General features: G+C 47.1%; 1 protein-coding gene across 1 annotated transcript in view; it reads right to left on the minus strand.

The window, feature by feature from the left end:
* Pxmp4 (peroxisomal membrane protein 4) overlaps positions 1-15,292 on the minus strand; it is an 18,052-nt gene extending 2,760 nt beyond the window's left edge. Inside the window, exons 1-3 of the mRNA XM_021155374.1 lie at positions 15,111-15,292; positions 8,071-8,133; positions 4,029-4,227 (exon numbers count right to left, since the gene is read on the minus strand). Coding sequence (XP_021011033.1) covers positions 4,029-4,227; positions 8,071-8,133; positions 15,111-15,223 — 375 coding nt within the window. The 5' untranslated portion in view covers positions 15,224-15,292. The remainder of the gene's footprint in view (positions 1-4,028; positions 4,228-8,070; positions 8,134-15,110) is intronic.

Here is a 15,292-nt window from a genome sequence, read left to right on the forward strand (position 1 = left end):
GATGGTTGTGAGCCACCATGTGGTTGCTGGGATTTGAACTCTGGACCTTCGGAAGAGCAGTCGGGTGCTCTTACCTACTGAGCCATCTCACCAGCTCAGAAGTTTTTATTAGAAGTTTTATAAATGAATTATATACAGTTCAAAATAAAAATAAAATAAAATAAAAAGAGCCCCCAAGAAGAAAAAATAACATTTCGGATTTCCTTGAAATTCCATATCTTTTTTCTTTGTGAAGCCAGTTGAGTGTATGGAATAAATTCCAGGCCAACAGGGGCTACATGCCAAGACCTTATCTCAGAGAAAGAAAAGGTACAGATGAGAGACATCCACAACGCATATCTGCAAGGCATCAGCATGTAGCCGATCTGAAAAAAGTCTGCAGAGCTCAAAAGTAAACCATGAAGTAGTCTAACTGGAAAATGAGCAAAAGACATGAATGTTTCATCAAAGAGGTTGTACCGGTGGCAAGAAAATGATAACGAGGAGATGCCATCAGGGGAAGTCAGAGACAGGGCGCAGTGAGATGCACTGTCACAATGGCTGAGACAGGGCCAGTGAGATGGTTTAGGGGGTGAGGGCACTGGCAATAAGAGCCTGACAAGCTGGCTTCGATCCCAGAGCCAACAGTGGGGGGAGGAGAGAACCAACTTCCAAGAGTTGTCCCTTGATCTCCACACACACCATAGCAGATGCATGCCTGCACTTACCACAGCACACAGACAGACAGACAGACAGACATGCACGCACACAAATAAAAATGTTAAAACATGGGTAAAATAGACTATGCAACTAACCAAATGTTAGCTGGGATGTGGAGAAAGTAGATGAGCCATTCCTAGCTCCCTGGTGAGAATGATAATCCCTCTGGAAAACAGCTTGGCGGAGGGTGGTTGGGGTTTTTCTTTTTCTTTCTTGGCAGGTTGTTAAAACCAAGCGTGCATATACCACATAACCCACAATTACACTCTTGGGCTTTTATCCCAGAAAAACTAAAACTTATGTTGATAAAAGAATCTATATAGGAGTGTTCTTCTCAGCTCTACTTATAATATTCCAAAGCTAGAAACTGCCCAAATGTCCTTCAGCGAATGATTAAAACAACAACAACCCCGTGCTATTCCTATACTGCTTAGGAATGAAAAGGAATAAATTAAGCCAGGCCGGCGGCCACGGCTGTAACCCCAGAGCCCTGGAGGCTCAGGGAGAACTCAGGACTCAAGGCCATCTTGGGCTACAGAGCAAGATGCTGTAAGAAAACTGAGATAGCTGGTTGTGAGGACACTGCCAACAGTCCAAATGCTGGGTGAGTAGAGGCAGCAGGAGCTCAAGGCCAGCCTCAGCTATACGCTGAGTTTGAGAACAGCCTGGGTAACATGAGACCTTGTCTCAAAAAATAAAAGGGCCTGGAGAGATGGCTCCGAAATTGGGAGCAGTGCTGTTCTTACAGAGGACCCAGGTTCAGTTCCCAGCACTCACATGGTGGCTCACTACTTTGTATAACTCCTGCTGTTCCAGGACATCCAACACCTATTTTTGGCTCCCCAGGTACCAGGCATGTATATGATGCACACACACACATATGCAGGCAAACACTCCAAAACATAAAAAAAAAATAATTTGTTTTTAAAAAAAGAAGGAGCCAGGTGGTGGTAGAGCACGCCTTTAGTCCCTGCCGGGAGGCAGAGGCAGGCTGATCTCTGAGTTTGAAGCCAGCCTGGTTTTCATAGTTCCAGGATAGCCAGGTCTAAAGAGAAACCCTATTTTGAAATCCTTTAAAAAAAAAAATCTGGGGCTGGAGAGATGGCTCAGCGGTTAAGAGCACTGGCTGTTCTTCCAGAAGACCCATGTTTAAGTCCCAGCATCCACATAGCAGCTCTCAAGCATCTGTAACTCCAGTTCCAGGAAATCCAATGCCCTCTTCTGGCCTCCATGGATACCAGGTACACATACGGTACACAAACACACATGTAGGCAAAACACCCATATATAAAAAGGGCCTCAGAAAACTTCCTTACAAAATGAAAATTGCCGGGCAGTGGTGGCGCACGCCTTTAATCCCAGCACTCGGGAGGCAGAAGCAGGCGGATTTCTGAGTTCAAGGCCAGCCTGGTCTACAGAGTGAGTTCCAAGACAGCCAGAGCTATACAGAGAAACCCTGTCTCGAAAAAAACAAAACAAAACAAAATGAAAATGCTTCCACGACCTGACACATGTACCAACGGCCACAGTGTGTGATGGCCCAAGGCCAGTCCTCTTCCCATCTCCATGCAATGAGCACGACCCTGGCGCGAGCATGGGCAGCAGCGACTGGCTCTGTCAGCAGCCTGAGGTACAGGGGTGGGGGAGAGGACCTTTCTTTTGCATCCATTTTTTGATTTGATCACAATGTCTCTGAGCACCTGGGAGCAAGCCAGGCAGAGTCTGCCCTTTTGTCAGATACTGGTCATCCACACTGTCTTTCCTGTGTGACCTGGGCACATTCCTGAAGAATCAGTCTATTTCATTTCAGCTACCAAGTTTGCAAAAATAGTGTCTGCAAAAATAGAATAGTGATCCATGGTATTTAAGATCTTTAAAAAATTTATATTTCATTTCTTATTATTTTATTTTAGGGGGTGCAGGATGAGTCTCCCATTAGATCAGAGGAAAACCTTCAGGAGGTGGTTCTACCTCATGGGAGTCCCAGGAATCAACTTAAGTTGTCAGATTTAATGGCAGGCAACTTTACCTGCTGAAGCACCTCACAAGCCACACAGAGAGACCCTGTCTCAAAAACAAAGAAACAAACAAGCTCTTCCTGTCCTGGAACTCACTACGTAGACCAGGCTGGCCGCCAACACACAGATCCTCCTGCCTTTGCCTTCTGAGTGCTGACACTCCTCAAGGTCTTTGAGTGTACACAAGACATTAAACATAACCTGTGTCATTTCTAGTATGACAAAGTCTTTGTAGGTGACCCTGGGTAGAGGCTTAGTGATTTGATTCATCTTTGCAGAGAACCAGCTTTTCTCTTTTGATTTCCCATTTTCAATTTCACTGAGTTCTGCTTGTTTGTTTTTTTTTTTTTTTAAGATTTATTTATTTATTACATGTAAGTACACTGTCTTCAGACACTCCAGAAGAGGGCGCCAGATCTCGTTACGGATGGTTGTGAGCCACCATGTGGTTGCTGGGATTAGAACTCTGGACCTTCGGAAGAGCAGTCGGGTGCTCTTACCCACTGAGCCATCTCACCAGCCCTTGTTTGTTTTTAAGATGCAGCCCAGGCTGGCTTCAAATCAGGGCATTAGTCTTTCAGTGTACCACCACACCCAGGTCAAAGTATATTTAAGAAAAAAAAAAATAGGCTGGAGAGATGACTCAGCACTTGCTGTTCTTGCAGAGGACAGAGTTCCATTCCCAGCACCCACGTAGGGCGGCGGCACACAACTCCAGCTCGAGATAACACCCTCTTCTGGCCTCTATGCACACCCCCACACAGGTACACACTCTACACAGAGGCACACACATAAATAATTTAAAAAGTCTGTATACCATCCAGGTGATACATATCTGTAATCTCAGAACCTGGAACAATGCAAGACCATCAGGAGGTCAACCCAAGCCTCAGCTACATAGCAAGCTCAAGGCCTGCCTGAAAAAGATGAAACCTGTCCCAACCACCACCACCATCACCATGAAGATCGTTGGCCCAAAGAGCAGCAGACACATTGATGTGGGGAACCCTTGGATTCCAGCTGTGGTTTGGTTTACAAATAGGGAAAACTGTGCAACAGGAGAAAAAGGCAAGTAGGTCTCTACAATTTCAAGGCCAGCCTGGTCTACAGAGTAAGGTGTACAAGGGGGTATACAGGGAAACCCTGTCCCAAAAAACACCCCCTCCTCCCACCCCCACCGCCATGGGCAAATTCAGGGACAAATGACACAGACACAAGGCCACACAGGGACTGGCGATTCTTAGACCTTAAACACAGATGCCAACCAAAAGATACCCCACTGGCCCCATCCATCTCCGGTAAAGCCTTTACCTGGCTATTAATGTTATTGTTCTCTCCAAACAGCAGGAGCCCCCCGATGAAGGCAGCCAGGAAAGAGTGCATCTGGTGGGTCTCGCCTTGCACATGGGACTGTAGGGCATGGAGACTCTTATAGGCAAACACAAAGCAGGCTAGGTTCCGAGAGTGGACATACGTGGCTTTCAGAATGGCCTGCAGCTTCTCTCTGAGACTGCACAAACAGAAAGCTCCCATGAGTGCAGGCCCAGCTGGTCCAGGCAGGTTTTTCGGATGTACACACAGATCTGAATTAGGCCAGGGTGCTCCAGGTCCTCAGGGGCATAGCTCTCTCTGCAGACTGGAGTCACTCCCTGACACCTCGCGTTAGTGAGTGCCTGCCCTTCCCCTTCCTCACCTGTCCTGCATGGCTCTCAGCATCATTTAGCATGTGTAAGCTGCTTTATGAAGCTCTCCTGTCCTCAGTATAAGCAGAGTCCACATTCTATTTGTTTGTCTTAAGGGCACAGAACTGAGTCTGGCACACAGTAGGTGCTCAACAAACGGAAGGGGTAAGTGGACAAATGAGCATCTACTACGAGCAGGATCTGCAGACTGAATCCTGAGAAAGGACTTGACAACAGGTTGTCTTGGAATCTGCAGGGCAGGAAGGAATCGGTGAGAAGAACATCCTGCTTTCTAGGCAGGAGACTCTCTGGACACAAAGGCCCCAAGGACAGACACAGAGGATGGGAGTGAAGCGATGGGAGAGGCCAGTGTGGTATGAACAGGGGCTGCGGGTGGAGAAGGGCGAGTGAGGTCAGCCAACTGCAACTGCTCCTCCTTTTGACACAAAGAAGAACTGATTTCAACCCATCTTCCTTCTAAAGGGTGTGTGTGCATGTGAAGGGGGCGTCTTGCTCGCATGTGAGTACCTACAGAGACCAGAAGAGGGCACCAGATTCTCTGGACCCAGAGTTACAGGGAATTGTGAGCTGAAGGTGTGTGGGGTGCCAGGAACCAAATTCCAGTCCTCTATAAGATCAACAGACATTCGCAATGGCCAAGCCATCTCTACAGTCCCACTAGAGGGCAGCAAAGACAACCCAGGGAGAGAGCAGAGTGTACGGCCCAATTCTAGACAAGGACATGGAGGAAGTCTGTCAGGTGACTGGGAAAAGCCAGCAGCAGCTGGTTCTTGGCTCTTGAAGACAAGGGACCATGAGTACTTTTGTTTGTTTATGGGTTAGCTGGTTGATATTTTAAGACAGGGTCTCTTTATGTAGCCCTGGCTGTCCAAAAACTCACTACACAGAAGAGACTGTTTGGAACTCAGAGATCCGCCTGCCTCTGCCTCCCAAGTGCCGGGATTAGAGGAGCATGCCACCATGTCCAGCTATGAATACCATTTTTAAAGCAAGAAAGTTGGATTTCAGCTGAGCATGGTGACACATCCCTGTAATCCTGCGTGAAACAGGAAGATTGGGAGTTGAGGGCCGGCTTGAGCTATGGAGCAAGACCCTGTCTTAAAAACCAAATCAAAGGGCTGGCGAGATTGCTCAGCAGGTAAGAGCACTGATTGTTCTTCTGAAGGTCCTGAGTTCAAATCCCAGCAACCACATGGTGGCTCACAAACATCTGTAATGGGATCTGATGCCTCTTCGTGTGTGTCTGAAGACAGCTACAGTGTACTCATATATACATTAAATAAATAAATAAATCTTTAAGAAACAAACAAACAAATGAAAAAGTAAGACCAGGCATTGTGTTGCTTGGCTTTAATCCCAGCACTTGAGAGGGCAGAGGTATGTGGACCTCTGTGTGAGGCCATCCTGGTCTGTACAGTGAGACTCTGCCTCAAAATCCAAAACCAACCAAACCAACCCTGAAAAAAATAAGTAGCTGGCAGTGACTTCCCTTGAAAATGTCTCGGAGTCTGACTGCTGTCTTCCCAGCCTCCACCCGTCTCTGGGCTGCCACATTCCATGGCTTCTGCTTTTGTGTGGTTCCTTCTTCTCTTTCCAAGCTGTTCTCAACCAGGCAGCAAATGTCTCCATGTTGTTATACATTTGGAAGCCACAAAAACCCATTTTCCCAGATATTTGGGAGGCTGAGGTGGGACTTGAGCCTTGAATTGGGAGGGCAGGCTGATAACAAAGCAAGACTCCATCTCAAGGAGCAAAAAAAGGAATTGACACATGGGATGCTTCCCACAAGGGGCTGGTGAGGTGGCTCAGAGGTTAAGAGTGCATACTGCTCTCACAGAGGACCCGAGTTCGGTTCCCAGCACTCACGGCAGGGTTTAGCCCCAAGGGGCACCTGCATTCACGTGCACATATTCAGAGATATATAATTAAAAATAAAAATAAATCTTAAAAAAACAACCTGCAGGAAGTCAAACAGTGGCATGCCCCTGCTCCAGTGTCGTCAGTTTTCTGTTCTCACTTAAAACCAAGCTCCTTTTTCAGGCCTAGCCTGGTTCCCGCTGTGACCCTCAGATAGCCTCTCCCTTTCAACTATTTGCTGGCTGACTTCTCTACTGACTTCAGGCATTTGCCCACCGTCCCTGGCCTCCTGCTCTGCTACCTCCTGCTGGAAGGTGAACCTGAGAAGGGCGGGGACACGTGTCTGCTTCGCTCATGGCTCTCTCCTCAGCAGCCCAAGCGATGTCCAGCTCATAACAGACATTCCCTAAATACCTGGGGACCAAATGAATAAGTTCAGGTTTTACAAAATGATTTGGGCCAGGCATGGTGGCACATACCAGGAAGGCAGACTTCTGTGAGTTCAAGGCCAGCCTGGTCTATAAAATGAATTCTAGGACAGCCAGGGCTACATAGAGAAACCCTGTCTTGAAAAACAAAAACCAACCAACCAACCAATTAACCAACAAAAACGATGTGGGACCTTGTCTCAAAAACAAAGCTGAACAAAACAAAAAGACCTGGAGGGACTGGGGCTATAGCTCAGATGTGCAAGAGGGGGAAGGAGAAGGGGAGGAGAGAGAAATGGAAAGATGAGACTGGGAGGGCAAAAAGCCCTGACAAAGATAAGTAAAATAAAAAGAAAATGTCAAAACAGAAAACTTGCAACTTAGACTTAACCCACCCTCTGAGTAATGATTTATTTTGGATATATTTATTTTCTATTTTATGTGTACAAGTGTTTTGCCTGCATGTTTGTATATCACATGATGCTTGGTGCCTGTAGACCTCAGAAGAAGGTGTAGGAGTTCTTGGGACTGGAGTGACAGATGATTGGGAACCACCATGTGAGTGCTAAGAGCTAAATTCAGGGGGCCTGGAGAGATGGCTCAGCAGTTAAGAGCTCTGACTGCCCTTCTGAAGGTCCTGAGTTCAAATCCCAGAAACCACATGGTGGCTCACAACCATCCGTAATGAGATCTGACGCCCTCTTCTGGTGTGTCTGAAGACAGCTACAGTGTACTTACATATAATAAATAAATAAATTTTTAAAAGAAAAAAAAAAACAATTAAACTCAGGTCTTCCGAAAAACCAAGTGCTTGTAAGCAATGGCGCCATCGCTCCAATCCCTAGGTAGGATTCTTAGGATTCTTGTAAGCTGCAGGTGTGTCTAAAGCCACAAAACCTGGACTGTGGTGAATCCTCTGAGTAAGGCCATGAAAGAGGGGCTATAGAAACTCAGAAGAAGGCGGGGACACTGAAGCTGGTGAGGGGAGAACAGAAACTGATTTCCAGAGGTCTGGACAGGTCTCCAAGAAGAAAATAAAGGCTTGCTAGAGGAAGGCGGTATTCCTAGAAATGAGCATGCACAGGCAAATGTGTGGGAGTGGAAGTGCCAAATCATGTGCCTGGAACAGAGCCTGTGTGCCAAGGAAGCCCACATGGGATGCTGCAGGATATGGCTGGGGCCAGACCTGACAGCTGGATAGTGAGGAGCCACAGGCATTTTCAAGTGGGGGACATAGAATCAGAGTTGACTTTTAGGAAGAATAGGGGCACAGGAAAGCTAGTCCCAGCTAGGAAACCACTATAGCCATCCCGGCCTAAGGGCTGAGCACGTTCTCTCTCCAGTGGTATGCAGAGAGGTAGGTACCTGCCGCTCCTGAAGAGGAAGGTCATCACCAGTGCATGAGGGGCCCGGATTTTGACTCCATAGCTGCAGAAACAGAAGAAAACAGTCACTGACCCACTGCTGTAGAAGGTTGCAGGTTCTTCCTTGGACCCCTGGTCCCTCTCCCCACCCCCAGTTCAGATACCCCATGGAAAGGAAATAATGTTGGCTCTCCATTTATATCTGGGCTCAAGTTCTAGACCTTCCTGGTACAGTGACCTTTGGCTTATCTTTACCTTCTCTGAGCCTTGGTTTCCCCCAACTAAAAAGGAATGCAAAACCTTAAAGGGTTGGGTATAATTCTAACATGAGAGAAAAATGACGTATGCAAAAGATGGCCACCATCCTGCCCACCTGGCTTTGCAGAGACACAACCTCAGCTCCTTTGTGTAACTATAGCCAGGTCCATATTTTATTAATCTCAAGTTTGATTTATTATTGTTCTTACTAATACTGCTTTTATTACATTCATTCGTTGACACAGAAATCTTTCTATGTCGCGCTAGCTGGGCTGGAACTCAACGTGTACACCGAGCCAGCCTCAAGCTCAGAGAGGCGGATCGTGATGGTACACACCTTGGATCCCAACGGGGTCTCTCTGAGTTTAAGACCAGCCTGGTCTGCATAGTCAGTCTTGAAGCCTTGACTTCCAGAGAAGTCAGGGCTACAAAGTGAGACCCTGTCTCAAAAACAAACCATCATCGCCAAAAACAACAACAACAAGAACAACAACGACCTCTCAGGAAGGCCTGGAGAGATGGCGCACATCTTTAGTCCCAACACTTGGGTAGCAGAGGCAGACTCCTGCAGGTTCAGATCTCTCCCAGTTCAAAGCCAGCCTGGCCTACAAAGGAAGTTCCAGAATGGCCAAGACTGTTATATACAGAAACCCTGTCTTGAAAAAAAAACAAAAAACAATACAAAACAAAAAACCTCATAGTGACTTGTCTGCCTATACCTTCTGAGTGCCAGAATTAAAGGTGTATGCCACCATACCAAGAACTTTATTTTTAGTTTTTTATTATTGTTGTTTTGATAAATTTAAAATGTATTTATGTGTGTATGTGTGTGGACATGTATGTTGGTTTGACATTAACTTGACACAAGTGATAGTAATTTGAAAGGCAGGACCCTCAATGAGAAAACACCTTCATATGACCAGGCTGTGGGCCAGCAAGCCTATGGGGCATTTTCTTAATTAGTGAATGATGGGGGAGGACCCAGGCCATGGGTGATGATGAGCCTGGTTTCTATAAGAAAGCAGGCTGAGCAAGCCATGAGAAGCAAGCCAGTAAGCAGCTCCCCTCCAGGCTTCTGCATCAGCTCCTGCCTCCAGGTTTCTGCTTGGTTTCAGTTCCTGCCTTGGCTTCCTTCAGTGGACTGTAACTTAGGCTATGAAAATAAACCCTTTCTAAGTTGCCTTTGGTCATGGTATTTCATCACAGCAGCAGTAACCCTAAGATACACTTTCACCCTTATTGCTACAGCTGAGTCTAGCCTTATGAGTCCTAAACTCCCTTGACGGTCCAGGGGGACAATGGTTGTAAGCCACATACTGTTGCTACCTGAATATATAGGAATATTCACTGTAGGCTTCAAAACAGAGGAGCTCCAGCACTTGGGAGGCAGAGGCAGGTAGATCTCTGAGTTCGAGGCCAGCCTGGTCTATAGAGCAAGTTTCATGACAGCCAGGGCTACACAGGAAACCCCTGAAAAAAAAAAAAAAAAAAAAAAAAAAAAAAAAAAAAAAAAAAAAAAAAAAAAAAAAGGAAGGAGCACAGACACAGGAAGATAACAGTGATTTGGAAAGTTGGGCTGGAGAGATGGCTCAGGAGGTAAAGTGCTTGCACAGTGAGCATGAGGACCCAATAGCAGTGGACCCCAGACCATGGGGACAGAGGTGGCCAGGCCTAGCCAATGGATGAGCTCCAGGTTCAGCGACAGACATTGCCACAAAAGCCAATGCAGAACGTGATGGAGGACGAGAACTAATGTCAACCTCTGGCCTCAATCCTGACCCCATGAGCCCGCATGAGCATGTACATGAGAGAGAGGCATGGAGAGTGAGGGTGGGGAGAATGGGTTTCCCTCTCTGTTTTCATCTTACATGTGAGGAACGAGGGCCAGGAGAGACTGAGAGGAGACCCAGCTGAGTGTGGTGACCTTTAACCCCAGCACTTGGAGGCAGAGGCAGGCAGATCTGTGCGCGTTCAAAGCCAGCCTGGTCTACACGGAATTCCAGATCAGCCAGGGCTACATAAAGAGACTCTGACTCAAAAAACCCTCTAGATTGGGACTGAGAAAATATTATATTACAAGGCAAATAAAGTTATCTTTATTTATCTTCCCTCTCTGCCTGGCAACCACTAAGATGGCTCAGTGGGTAAGAACTGTTGCCCTTGCAGAGGCTCAGCACTGCAGGGGATTTCACACGCTCTTCTGATTTCACATGGCACACGAGCACACATGTACGCAAAGCATTCACACACACAAAAATATATCGTAGAAACTAATTAATTTAACGGTTTTTAAAAAGAGAAAACTGAGGTCAGAAGAGATGAAGAATCATTCAATATTCAGACTAAAAGCCTTAGATTTGAGCCAGAGGACATGACCACAGAAAGTGTCATGGCTGACAAGGTTCCCCAAGGAGGATACCGGGAGAGCAGAAACTGGAGGAGATGTACAAAGCCCTCATGGGGAAATGCCTGCTGCCTCTGGGGCTGCCTTTGGGATTTACAAGAGCAACATGGAAAAGTGTGAGCAAAGACGGTAAGGTGAGGATGGTACTCTATAAATTAATATTTCCAAAGAAAAACCATTAAAGTGGGGGGTTAGAGGTGTTTGTGTGTGCATACAACACTCTGGAGGAAGACACAAGAGACTCACACAGGGACCATCTCCACAGAGGGACTGAGGTCAGAGGACATTTGACTAACTTTTCTTTAGAGTTGGGATGGAACTCGGGGCCTCTTGCATGCTAAGTGAGTGCCCTTGACTTTTGTGAATGAGTTGCCTAACTTTTTTTTTTTTAGATTTATTTATTTTTATTATATGTAACTACACTGTAGCTGTCTTCAGACACTCCACAAGAGGGAGTCAGATCTCCCAGATGGTTGTGAGCCACTATGTGGTTGCTGGGATTTGAACTTCAGACCTTCAGAAGAGCAGTCGGGTGCTCTTACCCACTGAGCCATCTCACCAGCCCGAGTTGCCTGACTTTTAAAAGATGGAAGGAAAGGGAAAATGTAAAGGTAACAACTTTAAATGGTGTTTTTGTTGCAGAAGGCAGCAGGTTGCTTTTTTATCTTCTCCTCTGCCTGGCAGTGGGCAGGAAGTTCCCATCTCAGTCCCTGTGGCCGTTCTGCCCCCAGCACCTTCAAAACCTTATCTCCTTCTCCTACACAGAGGCTTTAAGCCTCCTCCCAGCAGCCGGAGCCTTCCTTTTATGCCAGTGACACACAGCCTGTCCTCAAGTCCCTGACAAGCCCCTTCTTGGAATCCTCAAATTCAGATGAGATGTGTTACATCATGCCTGTGGTATCAGAAACTGTTTGGCTGAGACAGGAGGACCTTGGCTTTCAGGTTAACCTATGCTACACAGTGATACCCCTGGTTGGTTGGTTGGTTGGTTGGTTTGTTTGGTTAGTTGGTTTGGGTTTTTTGTTTTTAATTAAGGTAAAGGTTAGAATGATATCTAGGTCAGTAAAGTGTTTGCCTTAGAAGTGTGAGGGTCTGAATTTGGAAATCCTGGAACCCTTGTAAAAAGCAAGGCATAGTGCTAGGGACCTGTATCCAAAGGAACGGTGATATGAGAGGTGGAGAATCTTGGAGGTGGATGGCCAACTAGCCATCTGGTGACATTCCAGGCCAGTGAGACCCTTTCTCAAACAAAAAGTGGAGGAAATGATAGTGAGACAGTCCTTAGACCTCCACATGTGCAGACACACTGTGAGTGAGGGCAAGCCACATGTGTGAACGAGTCAGGGCAAGTTAACTGTTCACAAAGGGGTGGGAGATGGCTCAGCGGGTAAATACATCTTTGGGCTGGAGCAAGCAGAGTTGACTGGAGTGAGCAGAGGTCCTAAAAAAATTCAATTCCTAACAACTACATGAAGGCTCATAACCATCTGTACAGTTACAGTGTACTCACATACATTAAATAAATAAATAAATCTTTTTTTTTTTTTAAAGTGTTCACAAAGTTCAAACATCCCAGCCATCCTGGTTGGCCTCTCTAAACTGACCACAACTCTCCACAAACACAACACTTTTCTCTCACCTCCAGGCCTGTGGTGAAAGCCTTCCCATGCCTAGAATGCCATTTTCTCCCTGGAAAACTCCAATTTGGCTTCCGGAACATCACCACCACCTCCCCTGAAAAGCATTGCTGAATACTTCTTTGTGTGGTGTGGTATTTGTTTGTTTCTTGGGGGTTTGTTTTTTGCTTTGCTTTGTTTTCCAGTATAGAGTCTTGCTACTCAGCCCAGGCTCTCCTCAAACTCTCAATCCACTTGCCTCTAAAGCTTTATGATTACAAGTGTGCGCTGCCAGAAGCTGATGAGATGGCTCTGTAGTTAAGAGCACTGACTGCTCTTCTGAAGGTCCTGAGTTCAAATCCCAGCAACCACATGGTGGCTCACACCCATCCGTAATGAGATCTGATGCCCTCTTCTGGTGCATCTGAAAACAGCTACAGTGTACTTACGTATAATCCTTTGTGTGTGGGGTGGGGTGGGGTGGGGGGGTTGTTTTTTGTTTTTGAGACAGGGTTTCTCTGTGTAGCCCTGGCTGTCCTGGAACTTACTTTGTAGACCAGGCTGGCCTCAAACTCAAAAATCCGCCTGCCTCTGTCTCTGCCTCCCAAGGGCTGGGATTAAAGGAGTACGCCACCACCGCCCAGCCAATAAATAAATCTTTAAAAACAAAACAAAAACAAGTGTGCGCTGCCATGCTCAGCCTTGTCACAGTAGCTTGTGAGACTTCCCCTTGGATGTATGGCCCTTGTAAGCGAGTCAGAGCATTGGTCCCACTCACAAGTATTGAGATCCCCACCTCGGGGACCCAGGACTGGCTGAGTTTATAGTTTTAATTTTATGGAGGAGGAAACCAAAACCAGAAGAGACAAAGAATGATTCCGTTTTTATAACGAAAGCATTGGGATTAGAACCCAAGCACTTGACCCTTAGAAAGTGTCGGTGCTGTCTGGGAAGGTTCACTGAGAACAGGAAGACACAGTGTCATAGGGGTAGCTGTACAAAGACCATATTGAGCAACGCTTGGCACGGGGGCCAGCTCCTGCTTTGTACAGTGCATACCTGGTAAAGAGGCTACTAATGTTACCTTAGGGTTCATCCCATCCTGGTCAAGAGTGTCCTATATGACCTGGCCAGATTCAGTATGACCCAATTTCTACCTGACTCTGTATCCATTTTGAGTTTGAATCCTGACTGTGATGCTGACATGGTGTGACCAGGAGCGATCGACAGACCTCCCCCATAAATCACATTCCACCCATCTGCGAGGCAGAGACAAGAGTAATTCCTAGTTTTCAAATATCCATAAAGGAGAATTTGAATGCCTATAACAGAGCGAGTACCAGGACACACAGAGGACAATCTAGATAAAGATGTCCATCCTTGTGAAGTTCTTTTTGTGGCTCTTGTTGAGGCAGGGGTCTCACACTGTAGCACAGGATGACCCAGCATCTTCAGTGTTGAGGATGTACACCACCCTAGACTGATGGAGCACTCTTTCTTTCTTTCTTTCTTTCTTTCTTTCTTTCTTTCTTTCTTTTTTTTTTTTTTTTCGAGACAGGGTTTCTCTGTATAGCCCTGGCTGTCCTGGAACTCACTTTGTAGACCAGGCTGGCCTCGAACTCAGAAATCTGCCTCCCAAGTGCTGGGATTAAAGGTGTCCGCCACCACGCCCGGCTGGAGCACACTTTCTAATGAGAGACATGGGCCAGGAAAAAGATTATCCAGTGTCTGATGACACGTACTATAGAGAAAGAGGGTGAGGAACAGGAAGCAGTGATCTGAAAAGGGTCCGTGAGCCAGGCAGACAGCGTACCTGTACCAACATCCGTCAGCGGACAGACAGACACACACCAGGGACTGTACTCTCCATTTCACACATCGCCTCAAATCACCTCAATCCTCAAACAGTATAGAAGTGCTCTGGGGGACCCATTTTCTAGAAAGTGAGACCCGGAAAGCCAAAATGGTTTGTTGGAGATCAAGATCATGGTAGCTGACACCAGGTTTTTTTAAGTCCGGGCAGTTGACGTACTCACCACCATGCCACACACGGCTACCAGCTCCTAGAGATAGAGACTTTGGTTTCTTCTCTGAGAGTCACTGCTCACGCAGTGAGAGCAGCCCCTCACTGACTGCTAAGGGATGAGGGTTAAGGAGGCTGGAACTCCCATCTGGGCACCAGTCAAGCAAAACGACCCCAAGATCTCCTCTCCTATCTAGGAGGGAATGAGAGCAATTTACCTAGCAAACATTAGCTACTTTTTCTTACATACAATCACTGTCACTTCTCACGAGACCCCAGTGAAAATGAAGGGTGAGGTGAAGTCACATATAGATGTGAACCTGTTAGGAACTTTACTGAGGGAACCTATAAGGCAGTAGGTGACCACTTGCTTGCTAAAGGACAGAGTCCAGTTTCTTTTGTGTATACAGAGCGACAGAAGCCAAGTAGGCCAAAGGGGACAAGGTAAGATGAGATAAATTAGACCCAATGAGGGGATACAGGTGCTGAGGAGGCAACTAAGCCAAGAGTGTCAGGTTGGAAAGGACAGAGGACCTAGAAGCAAGACAGAGGAAGCCCCAGTTTACGACTGGTAAGGTGACTGGAACCCTGAAACCTACGTCTGCTGCACCAACGAGGCACCGAAATATACAGACATCTGAGGCCTAGAGAGAGCAAAGCTCAGTGGCCCCGGGCCTCGAACTCGCGACCCCAGGTAGGCCCGTCCTTCAGCCCCAGCCGGACTCCGCGGCCCTACTCACACAGCCCCGTTCCGGAAGCCCTTTATCACGGCCAGCGCAGCGTGGTAGCGGCGCTGGCGCAGCAGCTTGTTGACGGCCTGGAGAAGAGCCTGTAGCTGCGGTGGGGCGGCCATAGCACCGGAGCACTCGGTCAAGGGTCCTGGCTGGCCAAGTACTGACAGCCCTGGGCTCTGGCTACACAG

The sequence above is a fragment of the Mus caroli genome, chromosome 2, assembly GCF_900094665.2.
Source record: "Mus caroli chromosome 2, CAROLI_EIJ_v1.1, whole genome shotgun sequence".
NCBI classification, from domain to species: domain Eukaryota; kingdom Metazoa; phylum Chordata; class Mammalia; order Rodentia; family Muridae; genus Mus; species Mus caroli.